The 15805-nt window shown below is 39.9% G+C and overlaps 2 protein-coding genes across 3 annotated transcripts in view; one reads left to right on the top strand and one right to left on the bottom strand.

The window, feature by feature from the left end:
* The first annotated feature begins 1808 nt into the window (after positions 1-1808).
* Positions 1809-6961, top strand: prkab2 (protein kinase, AMP-activated, beta 2 non-catalytic subunit). 2 transcript variants are annotated; one of them, XM_084731998.1, is made up of 8 exons: positions 1809-1936; positions 3902-4084; positions 4200-4357; positions 4525-4618; positions 5032-5146; positions 5332-5465; positions 5597-5665; positions 6117-6961. In XM_084731998.1, the coding sequence occupies exons 2-8, from the start codon at positions 3926-3928 to the stop codon at positions 6192-6194; spliced, it is 807 nt and encodes a 268-aa protein (XP_084588124.1). In that variant the 5' UTR covers positions 1809-1936; positions 3902-3925; the 3' UTR covers positions 6195-6961. The 2 variants fall into 2 exon arrangements, with proteins under 2 accessions (XP_084588124.1, XP_084588125.1); XM_084731999.1 differs by having other exon boundaries at positions 1840-1936; positions 3905-4084.
* Positions 6962-10074: 3113 nt separating this feature from the next.
* The window catches only part of LOC146317552 (myomegalin), a 60964-nt gene continuing 55233 nt past the window's right edge, over positions 10075-15805 (bottom strand). The window contains exon 49 of the mRNA XM_084732466.1: positions 10075-13607. Within this exon, the coding sequence (XP_084588592.1) occupies positions 13474-13607 (134 nt within the window). The 3' untranslated portion in view covers positions 10075-13473. The remainder of the gene's footprint in view (positions 13608-15805) is intronic.

Here is a 15805-nt window from a genome sequence, read left to right as displayed (position 1 = left end):
AACATGCGGAAACTTTATATAGCAGTTTAAAACGGTCTTTCCTGGAAGGCTTCCTCGAGAACAATGGCTCAGCGGTGTCAAGTTTTAAGTGGGGGGTCACTGGTGTGAAGATCACTGAAATGTGTCAACAGCGCCACCTAGTGGTTAATAAAGGCAAAATACATGGACATGTTTCCATGCAAAACTGATGTTTTTGTGTGTGTCAGTAGTATAATAGTATTCATACTAAGTTTTTTCCATAATCATATCAGTATAGGGGTATTAAACTTATTTATTTATTTGTACAGTCTAGCTCCATGAAATTGACCTTAGCTGGCCCAATAAAAATTAAAATGGGCAGCAAGCGATGACAGAGATACTGTGACAAACCAGACAAAATACAGACTCAAAGACCAAGTAGATTATTCCATCATGAATATGTGATTTGGTTGGGTTGACATGAAAGTGGTTGGGTAAACACAGATGTTACAAATGATGATAATTAAGTTCCATTCCATTCAGGTCAGAGAAGGTCAGGGTGCTGCTGTTGTGCTATTGGCTCACTGAAAGGGATCTTCTACACTAAATGGAATGGAACCTTAATTAGTATCATTGGTAACACCTGTATTTACTGCTGCATGAGTAGATGCACACTTCCACACAGTGATACGGTGGGCAGGTGTACTTTGGTAAAAAGAAAATAGTTCTTACATGGACAAGGTCTGCTGGCTCATGAATTCTGAGAAGGAACATTGTTGGTGATTTTTCTCAAATGTATTTTTGGTGCTTTGAGCACCAGAAGCTAAGTGTCATCTAGTTCCATTATGTTCAAGAGAAGGCAGACATCTCAACAGCCAATATCTCCAAAACCCTGCAGCTCACACTAAAACAGTCTAGATGGATTAACTGCATCACAGATAAGAGGACAATATGTATTTTTGATATTGGGGTGAACTGTCAAACATTACCTGCAAAGATTAGCACATCCATATTAATATGAACAGTAATAGTGTATTAAAAAGTTTAAACAGACCAAGAGACAATCAACATTTCACTCAACACTGTGCACCACGTGTTCTGCTGCTTGAATGCAATCTAAATAATAACTATCCGGTTTCAACTGGGTAAAGTAAATACTATAATGTCACTTTATGTATACATGTGTATGCATGTGTTCATAATTTCTTGTGACACACATGTTTGCCAAGTTGGCTGCGTTTCTTCTCAGGAGATCCAGCGCTGTCGTTTCTAACAGACAACCCTACATTTTCGAAACTCTCGCGAGATTTGTAGGTGTTAATTCTTTATTGTGCATGTTGTCCAAACTAATAATGTAAGACGGCTTTGGTTTAGTTTAGGGAGAATAAATATTCGATTAAAGGAAAAGTCGTGAGGTCATGATTTTGGTTAAAGTAATCATTGTCGCGAGATCTTTCGCGGGTCTGGGGTTCCGTTTTAGACACGACAAACAGCCCCTCGCTGAGGCGCGCAGGATGGGCGGGGCTATGATGTGGGTGGGGTTAGACGTTCAATGGAGGCGTAAATTTAACGCAATTTTAATTTAGGTTAACTACACTGACACACATAAACCATGGCTTCACAACAAACGCAACTGATAAAAGTATAAAGTTTACCAAAGCTTGTCTATGCTTGTTGATCTTTTAGCTTAAGTCTGTGTGTGTTTATACCGAATAAATAAAAATAAAATTAAGTAATTTCATGAATTATTCGTACTTTTTTCTTTCTCACCGTTGGTTTAAGTCACCGCATCTCTCGACAGAAACCACGGTTGAATTCCTGTCTGCTTGCACATTTATCGTTGACACAGAGCCGCTCGCAGCTCAGTCGCCCTGTAGTCTTGACTGTCAGACGTTAAGCGCTTGTGCGGTTGTCATTAATTTTGTCCTTGCCGCGCGCCGTAGTTGGGGCACCCTCGGGCTGCAGTTGTTGTAAAAAGGTAAGAGCTCCGATAAAAAAACAAACTACACAATAACAATAGCTGGTATCGGTGTTTTTTCTGTCGTTTGCACACGTGGAGGTTTTCGTCGTGTTAATTAATCGACAACGGCGTCGTAAATAAGACGAACAGCTCTCTAGTTGTTAGCTTGAAAGTGTCAGCTAGCAGCTAGCTAGCTAACTGAAGCAGCAGCTAAAAATATTCCCCTGTAGAGGAGCTCTGAGGTGGACACAGCTCACAAACAGCTAGGACAATTTGTAGGTTACAGCTGTGAAGTTACATGTACTGACTGCTTTTGATAAATTGCATATTTTTGCTAGTTTGAAGTTGGACTTGTTGCTCGTTCAGTAGCCGGTGGGCGTTAACGTTAGCTCTGTGTTATGTCTGACAGGATGATTGTCTTAACGGTAAGCGGCTGTTGTCTGATCTCTTGCAGCAAGTTCACAGCTAAAAAACAGGAGACAGTATTGTCTCAGTCACCTGCTGGTACCTGAGGCCGTCTAGTCTGCCGATAAGCCTTTTAGCATTTCTGTGAAAGCTGTTAGCTAAGCTCTGCAGGAGAAGCAGTCTGCGGCTCATCATGGTTGCATTTAATGTATCTGTAAAATGGTGCCATTTGCAAGTGTTAAGGTGGTGTTTGCTATTTTCAATTGGCCACATGTCAACCTTATCGTTACCGTTATCGCTTATGCATTTCCTGTTGTCGACCCCGATATTGTGTCCTACATCACTGCAGTACGTTATCATTTCACTTTCATAACAACACTCAGGAGGCACAAACAGGGGCTTTGCAATGGCTTTTATACATAATCCATATCTTTCAGACTGATATTTTATGTGTAATCTTTCGTCAGTACTTTTAAAAGGTTTTGTATTTATTCACAGAGCAAGAACCTGCACAACAAAACATTTTGGGCCTTTTCAGACCAGCGTCTTATTAATGTTAATCAATGATCTTATCACCTTTTGTCGTTATGACAAAATTCCCTGATTTCACCTTCTTAAATATGAATAATTTCTGGTTTTGATACTTCTGTTAAATTTCTTTGAGTGGTGGACAAAACTAGACATTATATGATGGGAAACTTTGGGCTTTGGGACACACTGGTCCCATTTTTCACCATTTTCTGACATTTTATAGACCAAACAACTAATTGATTAATTGAGAAAATAACCAACAGATTAATCAATGATGAAAATAATGATTAGTTGCAGACCTATTCAACATGCTGTTGAGCACTGATTCTGACTCACAGTCTGTTGCATTTTTGTTTCTAGTTTCAGAATGAATTATCTATAAATTTGTAAGTTATTTTCTAGACTTTTTTTAATTGACAGAATATCAGAAAATTGTGAAAAATGCCTTGTGTTGTCCACACCTAAATATAATCAGTTTGCCATCATAGATGACAAAAGACAGCAGAAGATATTAACATCTGTGAACCTGAAATCAGTGAGTGGGCATTTTTTTTCCCTTAAAAAGTGACACAAAAGGATCATGCCATACATGCCACTTAATTGATTTATCAACCAATCGTCACAGCTGTACAATAAAATTAAAGGTACTTACTTGTTTTGTACCCACAAGAAGTAGAGTAGGGCAATACAGACAAATTCAAATATCAAGATATTTTTAACCTCACAATATTTGTCAATACTGGAACAATGTTGTAGGGATGAATAATGGTGCTTTTTATAAAATGTTAGCACAATGAGATTTTTTGATAAATAATCATCAGTAATGTGGGTATAATGACCAAGTGGGTAAAGGCAAATAATAGAACAGCTAGAACAGTCTGGTAAGTTCAAACAGTTGAATCACTTCAGTGTAATGCAGTCTTTAAAACCAGGAAAAGACAACACTTAAACTATATCAAAATGTAATAATGTGTAATGTCTAACATGATGTCAATATGTTATCAATTTATTGCCCAGCCTCAATAAGACCGTGTCTTTTCTTTCCAGTAGCACCATTAATAGTGAGGCATTATGGGGAACACAAGTGACAGAGTCGCTGGAGATCGCCATGGAGCCAAAGCTCACCGCTCAGACAGCGGTGGCAGTCACAAAGACCACGAACCCAGCAACAAGATGGTGGACAGCACAGATGACCCCAACATCTTCAACACTCATGGGCCAGAGTCCAAGGTGCGGCTCCAAATACAGAAACAGAAATACAGACTATTGTTCTGCAGGAATACCTGTTAAATAGGATTTTTCATAGGAACAGCTTATATTGGATTTATCAATTTATCTCTTTTAGGCATTGGGTGAAAAAGAATTCACTCCAGATCTGGATGATCTAGTGAAAACTGGTCCTCAGGCTCGACCCACGGTCATCCGCTGGGCCGGAGGGGGAAAGGAGGTCTACATAGCTGGTTCCTTTAATAACTGGAGCACAAAGATACCACTAAATAAGAGGTAAACAGGTTCTCTTGTTTTGTATACAGCATGCTATACACATACATTACCTTGCAAATGATCTCATTTATACATATTAGCTCCAACAGTGAGACTTGAAGAGTTTTAACTGAGAGTGGAGTACCAGTATTGCACTTATGTTCTGTCTTGTTTTTCTTTCTCCAAAGCCATAATGACTTTGTAGCGATCCTGGACCTGCCAGAGGGGGAGCACCAGTACAAGTTTTTTGTAGATGGACAGTGGGTCCACGATGCCTCAGAGGTACACGAGTGTCAGCCTTTTTTATTGTCATTTCCATCTTTCAAATATATCTGATAGTTACATTTTTGATGAAATGAAATGTAGACAAAGTTCTTTATGTTCTTTTACACATTTTTAAAACAGTTTTTCTTTCATCTCAGTTGATTTAGGCAAAGATCTTTGATGCTATAAACACAAAAGGATGGGAACATTTAAGGAAATTAAGACACTGATGTTACTATTGTCATGGAGTTTAGTCAGCAAAACCACAGAGGAACCATACAAGTGTTGCTGTATGCTGTTGAAAGTAATTGTGTAAATGCAACCACACCCATAGCGCTGTCATCAAGTCCTTTCCTCAAATGCAGGAAAATGTGTCTGTATAATTCTAAAAACATTTCATCATTACGGCTTTGTACCTTTTTCTTTTGCAGCCAATTGTAACCAGCCAGCTTGGCACCATCAACAACCTGATCCAGGTGAAGAAGTCAGACTTTGAGGTGTTTGACGCGCTGCAGGTCGACTCTCTAGAGTGCTCTGACACATCAGGTCAGATCACGTCCACAATCTTATTGCACTGTTCATACTGTTTTTTATTTTTATTTTTAAGTCGACCAAATAATAAGTTAAAGGACCAGTGCTGTTGGATTTAATGGCTGTTGAGCAATGAGCTTGCATTTTATCTCACCTTGAAACCTGTCCAAAGTGGAATCGTGACTGTTTTCTGTTTGCAGATCTGTCCAGCTCCCCTCCAGGTCCATACGGACAGGAGCAGTACATCTTCAGACCAGAGGAGCATTTCAAAGCCCCGCCTATACTCCCTCCTCACCTCCTTCAAGTCATTCTCAACAAGGACACCAATATATCTGTCAGTGTCTGCTCCATGTGACCTGCTGCCACATCTCCTTATCTACACATCCTCACACCTTTATTTGATTTGCTCATGTTTGTTTTTGCTGTTCACCATTTTTAAGTTTCCCTCTTCCTCTCTCTCTGCAGTGTGACCCTGCGCTGCTGCCTGAACCCAACCACGTCATGTTAAACCACCTCTACGCTCTCTCGATAAAGGTAGGATTCACTGGAAACAGCTGAAATCCCAAAATGCTTTTTCAGATGTTACTGGCACTATGTGAAATATACTCACAGAGGATATTAAAGTTTAATTCTTGAGCAACCCAAGTTGGTTTAGGAGGTTTGAATCTGTCTCAGCTCATCAGATACTCTTTGTGTTGGTGTTGATCTTGAGTACATATCAGCAGACCGTAGAGGTCCGCACATATGAGCAACTCGTACGACAGTGGGTATTAAATAATTTTGTAATGTAGGCATTTCTCATTTCGTCATGAGTTTAGGTGTGCCTCCTGCCAGACCACATTTTGGTAGCAAACGTGCTATCAGTTCATCAGCCACCAAAATAGGAAGATGTTTTTTTTAACCACGGAACTGCTAATAATGCAGTGTGACACATTTAGAGGCAAAGACACTTAACAGTTCATCTGTGTGTTTTCTTTCTGTGTAGGATGGAGTGATGGTGCTGAGTGCGACTCATCGATACAAGAAGAAATACGTCACCTCTCTGCTTTACAAGCCGATCTAAACCTCACACTCGGGTGCTCCACAGTGCATTTAGAGAGCAGCATGTTTGTATCCTGCTGGGTTTATTTTGTATCATCACGTTTTAGCCAAATCTTGCACTGAAACAAGTTTACAGGCGAGCTAAAGGCCGGCGGCTGTGACTGTGGCTTGGTTTTTTTAAAAAAGGTTGCACTTCTGTCTACATAGGGCTCTGAACAACAGTAGCGAAGTGTGTGTATGTGTGTGTGAAGGATGTCAGAGGGAGATGAGAACCATACTGTGGCTTTTACCCACGACATCTACAGCCAGATATGAGACTGAATAACTCACTGTGTGTATTCGAGTGTTTGCTGCACCTCGTGAATATATGCATGTCCGTGTGTTTTCTTTTAAAGGACGTTCTCTTAAAGTGAGGGCCTTTGAAGTGTTGTTGATGTGGATCAACAGTTTGATTTTAAAGTGTTTAAAGTGTCCTCATGTCCTCCTCGAACTGTTTGAATTAAGTTTTGAAATGACTGAAAGGATTTATGGCAAGTGCACGCAGGATAACAGTGATTTAACTCGGCTCAGACCGAGGGTCTAAGGTGCTGAAGAGAGCAGCAGACTTGGCATTGTTTGAACATGAAGTGCAATAACCTGCTGTAAAAGACGACTGAATCTGAACTCACAAACATGAAGCAGCAGTAAATAACATCTTGTTTTGTCAGAAAGTGCAACCCTGATTCCAGAGCAGTTGGGATGCTGTGTAAAACTTAAATAAAAACAGAATGCAATGATTTGCAAACCCTTTTCAACCTGTATTAAATTTAATACCGTACAAAGAGCAGATACTGTCATGATTAGGTGTGAAAGCAGTATCGTCGAAAGGCTCAGTCGCTTACACACATGCATGGTGTGTGGTTCATCACTTTGCGGTAACTGTCAGGTCTGTGAAGGCACCATTGTTGCTGAAAAGTACATGTAAGTTATGGAGCAACAGCAGCTGCCAGATGATGTCATTTTCAGAGACGTCCCTTCTTCTTTCTTTCTTTAACAAGACAACACTGAGACACATTCTGCACGTTACAACAGTTTGGCTTCGTACTAAAAGAGTGCAAATACTGGACTGCCCAGCCTGCCTGCGATCCAGACCTGTCGTTATGAGGTGCAAAATTTGACAGCAGAGACTCTGGACTCTGGAGTGGGAAAGAATTTTACTTTCAAAACTTCAACTATTAGTGTCCTCAGCTCCTACCTTCCTCAGTTCCAACATTCAGGATACGTGTATATTTACAAAAAACAATAAAGTTTATCAGTTTGAACATTAACTATCTTGTCTTACTACTGTATTCAATTTAAAATAGGGCTAAAAAGATTTGCAAATCATTGCATTCTGTTTCTGTTTACTTTTAACAGTGTCCCGACTGTTTTGGCACCTGTGTTGTACATATTATGTTGAATTTCTCGCAGTTCAGCCATCATTAAGTGGAATCTATAAAACGAACTAAACCACTAACAAGTGCAAAATTACAGTTTTGTCCATGCACTGGTCACTATAGATGGAGTGCCTGTATGTTTCAACAGGAAAATCCCACTTTCCAGATGGGGGATGGTTGTCAGAGGTCAATGTTTAGTTCTGCTGTTGCCTTTATCTTTTTATCTTGACGCAATTTTGTGAGCACTTTAGCATCCTGTCAGCAGGAATGTTGATATAAGCTTTTAACTATGCAGCAGACAACTCTTGTACTGTAGCTTCTCTGGACTATAGAACCCAATTTGTGCTTTTTTTTTTAGTTTTGATGAATTTGCAGTGCTTTATATATGTGTGCATCTATATTGAGTTCTATTTATCCAATAGGAATGTACTGTATTTATCTGTTACGTGTATAGTCATAACACAGAGGCGTTTCAACTTGCTGCTTTGCATGTATTGAATGTCTGCAATCTGTGAGGATACAACACATTCACTGAGTGTCGTGCACATGCAGAAGCAGATCGGCCGCGCACACCTCAACATCTAGAGGCACATTTCAGATGAATTTATAGGGCTATGAGAAGAGATAGTTGCCATGAATTTAAGAGTTGTACAGAGTTTGTTCACGTGCGTGTTCTTGACAGTATAACCATTTGAGATAATCTGTATTTTCAGCTATGGTGGCTTTGGAAGTATTTTATAAGTTGTGTTGTTTAAATGTCAGCATTTACAGTACAGTATACCACATACCCACGGTTGATACACGCTACAGTAGGGCTGAACAATATGCAAATAAAAGTCATATTGTGATTATTTTGACAGATATTTTCATTGTGAAATAAGTCACAATTTTAGTAGGAATCATAATTTTTGCATTGTATTTTGTTGCACCACAAAGCTTCAGTTATAAACATACACTGTAAAAAAAAATCTGTCAAAGTAAATTGCCTTGAAATTTTTCTTTTGAAAGTTTCTTCAACTTTTTTGTGTCTACAGTGTATGCGGTGACACATTTTAATCTAAAAATAACAGATAATATTTTGATCAGTTGTTCAGCCCCGCTCTACAGACTCTACAGCCTTTCATAAATCCTGTTGGTGTTCAACTAGACGCTCTGAAAGTATTTTGTGAATGTCGAGCCTCGCCATGAAGTTTTGTCCAAAGAGTTTTTAAAACTTACAGATATGATAAGGGAGTATGGACAAGCGCCGTGGACGCCACATGGTGTTTAAGGCTTAAACCAAAACTTGAATTTTACAACCGTTTCATGAATGTTTAAAAAAAATGCTTTGCAGAACCAGTGTGATGATTCACTGTACAAGGTTTTACTTGTTTGCAAATAAAGAGAGGACACGCTGTTCCTAACTCCTGTCTTTTTCTGTTTTTCTGCTGTAAGAAGCCAGACACAACCCAAATATTTAGATATTATAAGCCTTATTTCAGTTCAATTAATAACATGTGGTCTTAAGTGAATGATGCAGGTGCATTTAGGGTGTGTCCCACTTCACTCTTGCTAGTTTAACGGTGCATAATCTGGGCGCAAAGTACGAGGCACATTAATGATCATAGGTGTGATTTGGTCACAGCATTTTTTAAGCCAATCAGAGTGTGCTCTCCCATTCCCTTTAAAAGCCCAGTGCATGCAGTAGCTCATTGCTATTTAGATGGCAGATTCAGAGAGCTGGAGAAGCGGAGCTTAAATGACCCACCACATGAGCAGGGTGTGTGTTTACTGCACCATTGTCCAGGTTTTTGTAGGTCAGTGCCGCTTTCTGCTTTCTCAAGATAGCAATGCGACTGACCCCTTTATTTTAAGAATAACATGCATTCATTTTTGTTCAGTGTTTGTACCCTGATACCTGACAGACTGTCTCATTTCAACTTTTTTCAGTAGCTGGAAGGAAAAATTAAATACTTGAAATTTTCTTGTATGAGCATCTAATATTCTCTGGACTTGATAACCTATATTGCCACACTCAGGTCCCTGTGCATCATTTCTTTTGTCTGTCAGTTACTCTTTTACCCCTCAAATTAATAACAAATATATTGTTATTTTTTTTCAAAGATCAATTCAACCTTGCTGCAGTGACGTAGTGTGCACTCCAGGCCAGAGATGTAACAGTGAAAACTAGAGTTCTCCACCTGCTCCTCCTCTTTGCTCTGATTTCAGGCTTTAGAAAATCTATCCTGTGATGGGAGCTTTGGCCAGTTACAGGCTGGTAAGATAGCTGATTGTTGGGTCTCTTTCACAAAACTTAAGTGTTTTTTGAGCTGGGAATGATGATCGGTCAATTAGCTTTCTCCAGAACTACTTACTGCACCTTTAAATTACTGTGTAATTAATTTTGCCTGTTAGCAACAGCAGAGGCAGAAGCTAACGGTGATCTAAATATAAAACAGACAATAAACTAGAACCAAAACAGAGAATTCAAGAAAAGTAATCCACACAAGCTTTTGAAGTGTTTTATTCATTCTTTCCCAAAATCTTTCACTGATAATACTTCTGCCAACACAGCACACTGTTAACTGTCATCAGAGACAGGATCCATATGAGTCCTGCATCGGCTTTCTAGTTTCATTATGCACAAATTCAGAAAAAAAGCTGCTTTCCAATCACATTAAAAGCTGCACCAATCAGATAGCGCTATATACACACGCAACTCAGAACCAACAATACATCGTTTCAAACTGCTGTTTGATTCCCTTCTTAATAACAATAGCAAAAAGGCTTTGTTTACGCTCTAACAAGGTGCTTTGTGGATCCAACGTTTCACAATCTTTCCAGGCATTGGCTTTATTTTTTATTTTTTTACAGTAGACAAATCTTCAAAACTTTTCCCTTAAACGAATTTCAAAAAGTAATATCAAACATTTCGCCTCTATTGAAATACTTGGCAACTTTTGTCTTCCTCTGAAGACTCGAGCGCAAACAAAACCTAATTTGGCAGATCTCAGGTAGACAAGCGCTAGTTCAAGGCCATTTCTACCACCGAGAGCAGATTGAAGACGCTCCCGAGCTAAATTTAAAGGCAAGCGAAGCAACATTAATCAGAGCTTTGTTATAGGTGAACGATACTGTGATCAGTGACTTTAGATATCATGAAGGCATAGTTTGTGATTTCTTCTTAACAGACACAGCCTAGTAAGTGACTAATTGATTCAAAGTGACACAATCCTCTAACATACACTGCATATAAATCATACATTGCAGGAAGTGAATGTAGCAAACAAAAAAAATGATGTTTAACATCAAAATAAAAGATAGAAAGCTATTGCACAGCTACCCATAAAATCAACTTTGCAAAAAAGCAAATGTTGGATGTTTTTTCACTCACACTCACACACAAGCACACACACACTCACACAAAAGTTCATACGGAAAAAGCAGGTTATTTACAGCATAAAATGGCAAATGTACAGCAAGAAAACACAACAAACTAAACGTGAAGTTAAACAGTTAAAAGTGAGTGAATTAAAGAACAATGATCCCACCAGTAACCTGCCAAAGTTTGCATCATCTCCAAGAACTTGATAACCTATATTGCCATTGCCATGGGAATGCTAAGACGGCCTGAACCAAGAGAAATAACATAAAGACAATAGCATATGGTCTTGTCGGGGAAAAAATCCACTCTGTTGAGTTTTGGTCCAAAGAAAGGAGCTCATTCGAAATAAACCAGCTGTCTAACGGTTACCATCTCTGTGGTTCTGGAGGCCCTCTGAAGAAAATGAAAAAAAAAAAAAAAGACACCTTGGTATCCCTACGGTCTGATCAGACAGACCCGGGTTTGTCATTCGCATGGATAAGGCAAGTCAAAGTGACAGTAAAGAGTTAAAAGTTCAAACTTTGGCAAGTATTGGCATTAATCCCGTTCCATAGCTTACATTTTTTACCGTTTTACAATCTCTGTCATGCATCGACACTCCAGTAAAAACATACAATCGTAACACTGATTGTGTCCTAACTTTATCATGAGTGTGACTAATAATAATCCAGTGTCAAGCAAAGAAATAATAATAATAATAATAACCCGGTGCAGCATGATCATTCAAGAAACAACATCATTATTGCACATGCTCGTATGAGAACTCCTACAGAGGAGCTTGAATACGCGTGTTTAGCCTGGTTCCATTTGAGCACTTTGACCTCTTTTTTTTTTGTACATATTCTTGTGTACATCCTGCTTAGAAATCACAACCAGATTAAAGCCTTGAGTATTTAATTGACCCCAGTCCCACATGTTTGACTTATTCAGTAGGGATGCACGATATTATCGGTGCGTTATCATCAGATAAAGGCCGATATCTCTGCCGATAAGATGACGCTTTCGTTGCGAGTATGGTCGGTCATGTGAGGAGGAGCCAAATCACATTCCTTCAACAGTACAATTTTTATTTACCATCTGAACAGCCGTCATCCTAATCATTATGACGAATTAGCATTGAGCAAAGAGAAAAAAAAAACTTGTCAACAGTAGTTTTCTTATTTTCCCCAGTGGATGTGTACATTTTGAAAAGCTTTGTATTTTATTTTGAAAAACACTGTATTTTACTTTAATAGGCATTGTATTTTATTTTGAAAAGCACTGCATTTCATTTTTAAAGCACTGTATTATACTTTGAAAAGCACTGTATTTTACTTGGAAAAGCATTGTATTTTATTTTGAAAAGCAGTGTATTTTTATGTCTGCATCTGCCAGTGGGCCATCGCGATAAGAGTAGGCAGAGTAAAATATTTTGTCCAGAAGAGATTTGATAGTGAAGACAATGAAATATCGGCAAAAATCAAACATCGTGCATCCCTATTATTTGGTACTTCAGATTCGGTAGATAGATGCCAAAAAGGCACCGTTAGGACTTAAAAGAGGAGGTTGGTGTCTAAAATGGAACCTTTCTCTGGCTTTTGTTTGGCCATTCATAACCCTTGGCTGATGGCTGACCATTCATGAGCTTCCTCCACAAATACAGATATACTAGCTAGTACACGGCTACTCCGCAGTGATCACCTGCCTCCTCTACATTCCTCCACTGTGTGTAGTGATACATAGTGGGTGTCACTGTTTTTTGCATTGCATTTGCAAAAAAATCTCCTCGTTCATAAAAGTGCCACGAGAAGTAAACTTTGCATTTCTGTGGCAGTCAAAGTTGAGGGTGTTTTGTCTTTGAGTGAGCCGTTTTTCGACCACACATATGCGTGCATATGCGTGTACGTGTGTGCAGAATTCCTCTCACAAGCCACAGTTAAACATGCAGGAACATCTTTTCCGTCCACAGGCTCTCAGGAGAAGATGCTCGTAGAGACGGATCCAAAACTTTCTATTTTAACTTGCAAGAGTATGTTTAATTTTTTTTAAAATTCTCCAATGCAAGCTTCTTAATTTGGTACAATTATCCTGAAAGTTTCTGAATAACAAGCCATGAAACCAAAATCCGTGTCTAGGAGCATCTTCAACCAGCTCCATCAGTAGGACGCACATCACTAAATCCACCAATGAGGCACATTTCAAAGCCCTTCTTCTGTCACACACACGACAAGGCAAACTGCTGACTGTATCACTCAAAGACAATAGTACATGTGGTGGTGGTGGGGGGGGGGGGGGTGAGAGTGGCGATGGGAGTGAAGGGAGTTTGATAAGACTCAAGGTGCAGATTATACTGTGCACAAACTGCCCGGGGGAAGGGGAGGACGGAAGCACTCTCGAGGCTGGACGGAGGTAAGAGGCGGAGGTGTGGGTGGGACAGGCGAGGCTGGTGTGGAGGGCTGGAAGGGAGGAGGGTGGGGAGGTTGATGGGGTCTTGGCTGTTTCAGCATATAGAGGTCAGAGGTGGTGGCGTTGAGGCTGGTTCTTTAAAAGTCTAGGCATTGGCTGCTGCGCTTCCTCGCTGCTGGACGCTGATTGGCTGCAGCTTGTGAAACACCGCTGGTCTTCAGGACACTGTTATCAGCAGGCTGCTCTCTGGCAGCACCTCCTGGGTCCTCAGCTGCGTTCGGGGACAAAAGGATAAAATGTAAGTTATTATTCAACAAACTGAAGGGAAAATTCACCACTTCTTATGCAGATTGTCCAGTCAGTGTTGATGGTAAATGCCATCAACTGAATTGATAAATTTCTCAGTGGGTGCTATACTGACTGAGAAAGCTGAGTTCTCCTGCTCGCAGAGCCACGCTGCAGCATGCAGTACCTACATATACCAAGATGCATTGCTTGCAAGCTTTTGATGTCAACCTGCATGTTGCTGTGTATCACCACCCTATCCTATAGCTATTATTTTGTTTGCTAAAACATAGCGTTAGGTGACAAAAGTACTGATCTAGCATGTTCCCTGGCTACCCAGAGGCAGAGACTAGCAATCCGAGCTGAAATGACCTGTAGTTCTTCCTTCACACCAAAACTACATCACTGCATGCAGGAAGAACAGCAGCTTTTGCAGCAGGAGAACTCAGCTTTCTCTGTCAGTGATGCGCACAATGAGGACATTATTGCTTACTTTACTATGTTTACTATCAACAATGACTGGACATTCAAATAAAAAGTGGAGAATTCTCCCTTTAAACAGGATGAAAAAGATGTCAAACTGGTGGTGAGGTGAAATTTTAAAGGAGCAGTTTAATATTTTGGCCTTCTTGCCGAGAGTTAAATGAGAAGATCATCATCACTTTCATGTCTGTATTGTAAATATGATGCTAGAGGTCGGAGAAGATTAGCTTATTTTAGCATAAAGACTGGAAACAGGGAGCAACATCCTGAACCTATTTAAAGGTTAAAAACAAATCCAACAACCAGCACCTCTAAAGCTCATTAATAAACACATTAAATCTCTGTTTGATCTGTACAAAAACTGAAGAGGAAAAACTACAAGCTGTGGCGTACACCATAATCATCCCATAATCCAGCACATCAAAGTCAGGGGGAGTGATGCGGTCACGATACTAATTAGTGAGCCTTTTGCTCTTTTCAGACCGAATCAATTGCCACTGTGATTAGCTGTGGAGTTGTGGTGGGTGTTTACTCGTGACTAAAACATAACCGCTATGAAACGTTTCATTTCTCAGATTCAAGGCCTTTCTAGCTACCAGCGCTCCCTCACCTCATTCAGTCTCTATCTTGCACAACTATAGCTGCTCACTCTCTCGCTCTCTCTTTAACGAATGGACACAAAATAAACTGGTATCACTCATAAACTCCGCCTGGACAGAACTTAGTTCCAAAGATATTTCAGACTGACTGTAGAGCAATCTGAGTGCCACAGGCTGCTGAATGTTTTTCGACATCCCCTGTGACCCCCAGTACTGGAGCCTGAAATCACAAGTCCAATTCAAAATGAATGGCATTTTCGCCACAACGCCTGATTCTATCTGAATGTACCCTTTGAGGTACTGATAGATTTTGTTACCTTCACACAGAGCCAGGCTAGCTGTTTCCCCTTGGTTCTAGTCTTTATGCTAAGCTAGGCTAACTGTCTAACTTCATATTCAGCCTAATTGGCTTCACATTCAGCCTACAGATGTGAGAGTGGTATCAATCTGTTGATGTAATTTTCTACAACAAAGAAAATAAGTGTATTTCCCAAAATGTCAAACTACTCCTTTATAAACACCTCAGCAAAAAGTTTTCTGTGTTAGTCGTAATAAAACTCCCAAAATACAGCTGCTTGCAGATGAAAGGTGAAGCTGAAAAGCGAGTGACTAGAGAATAAGCGATGGTGTTGCTCAAATCCTCTGTTCCTCACACACACACACACACACACTGTGTTTTGCCTGTGTGCTGTGTGTCTGATGGTGTGACTGGATCTAACTGTTAACAACATCACACTGAGAGATTAAAGGGCAGCAGAAAAACTTCTTGAAGCTGTTTTTGTGCACATCTTTTCAGCGACACTGCGACAGCATTCACACAGGATGGAAACTATGCAGTGCCGTTATTTTAGCGCTAACTCTGGGGTCCAGAGATATAAATAGACTCAACATTAATACCGGGGACATGGAGAAGTAAACAACACTTTGGTGTTGTGGCAGCTTAGTAGATGGGTGTGTCTGCAATTTGGTGTCAGTGTTGTGGGTTCAGGAACAACTCAGGGCTTTTCAACATCCATAGTCATCCTTAAAAATACAGTTATTAAGAACAGCTGAGTATGTAGTGGGATTATAAGATCACACACCAAATACATATGTGCGTATT

This window comes from Lutjanus erythropterus, chromosome 12 (assembly GCF_056507025.1).
Source record: "Lutjanus erythropterus isolate fLutEry1 chromosome 12, fLutEry1.hap2, whole genome shotgun sequence".
NCBI classification, from domain to species: Eukaryota; Metazoa; Chordata; class Actinopteri; order Lutjaniformes; family Lutjanidae; genus Lutjanus; species Lutjanus erythropterus.
Note: the sequence above shows the minus strand (reverse complement) of the source record. Positions and strands in the feature narration are given on the sequence as shown.

Coding starts and splice junctions, on each gene's coding strand:
- prkab2 (XM_084731998.1), top strand. CDS start 3,926: ATGGGGAACACAAGTGACAGAGTCGCTGGAGATCGCCATGGAGCCAAA. Junction 4,085..4,199: donor CTCATGGGCCAGAGTCCAAG/GTGCGGCTCCAA, acceptor TATCTCTTTTAG/GCATTGGGTGAAAAAGAATT. Junction 5,147..5,331: donor AGAGTGCTCTGACACATCAG/GTCAGATCACGT, acceptor TTCTGTTTGCAG/ATCTGTCCAGCTCCCCTCCA.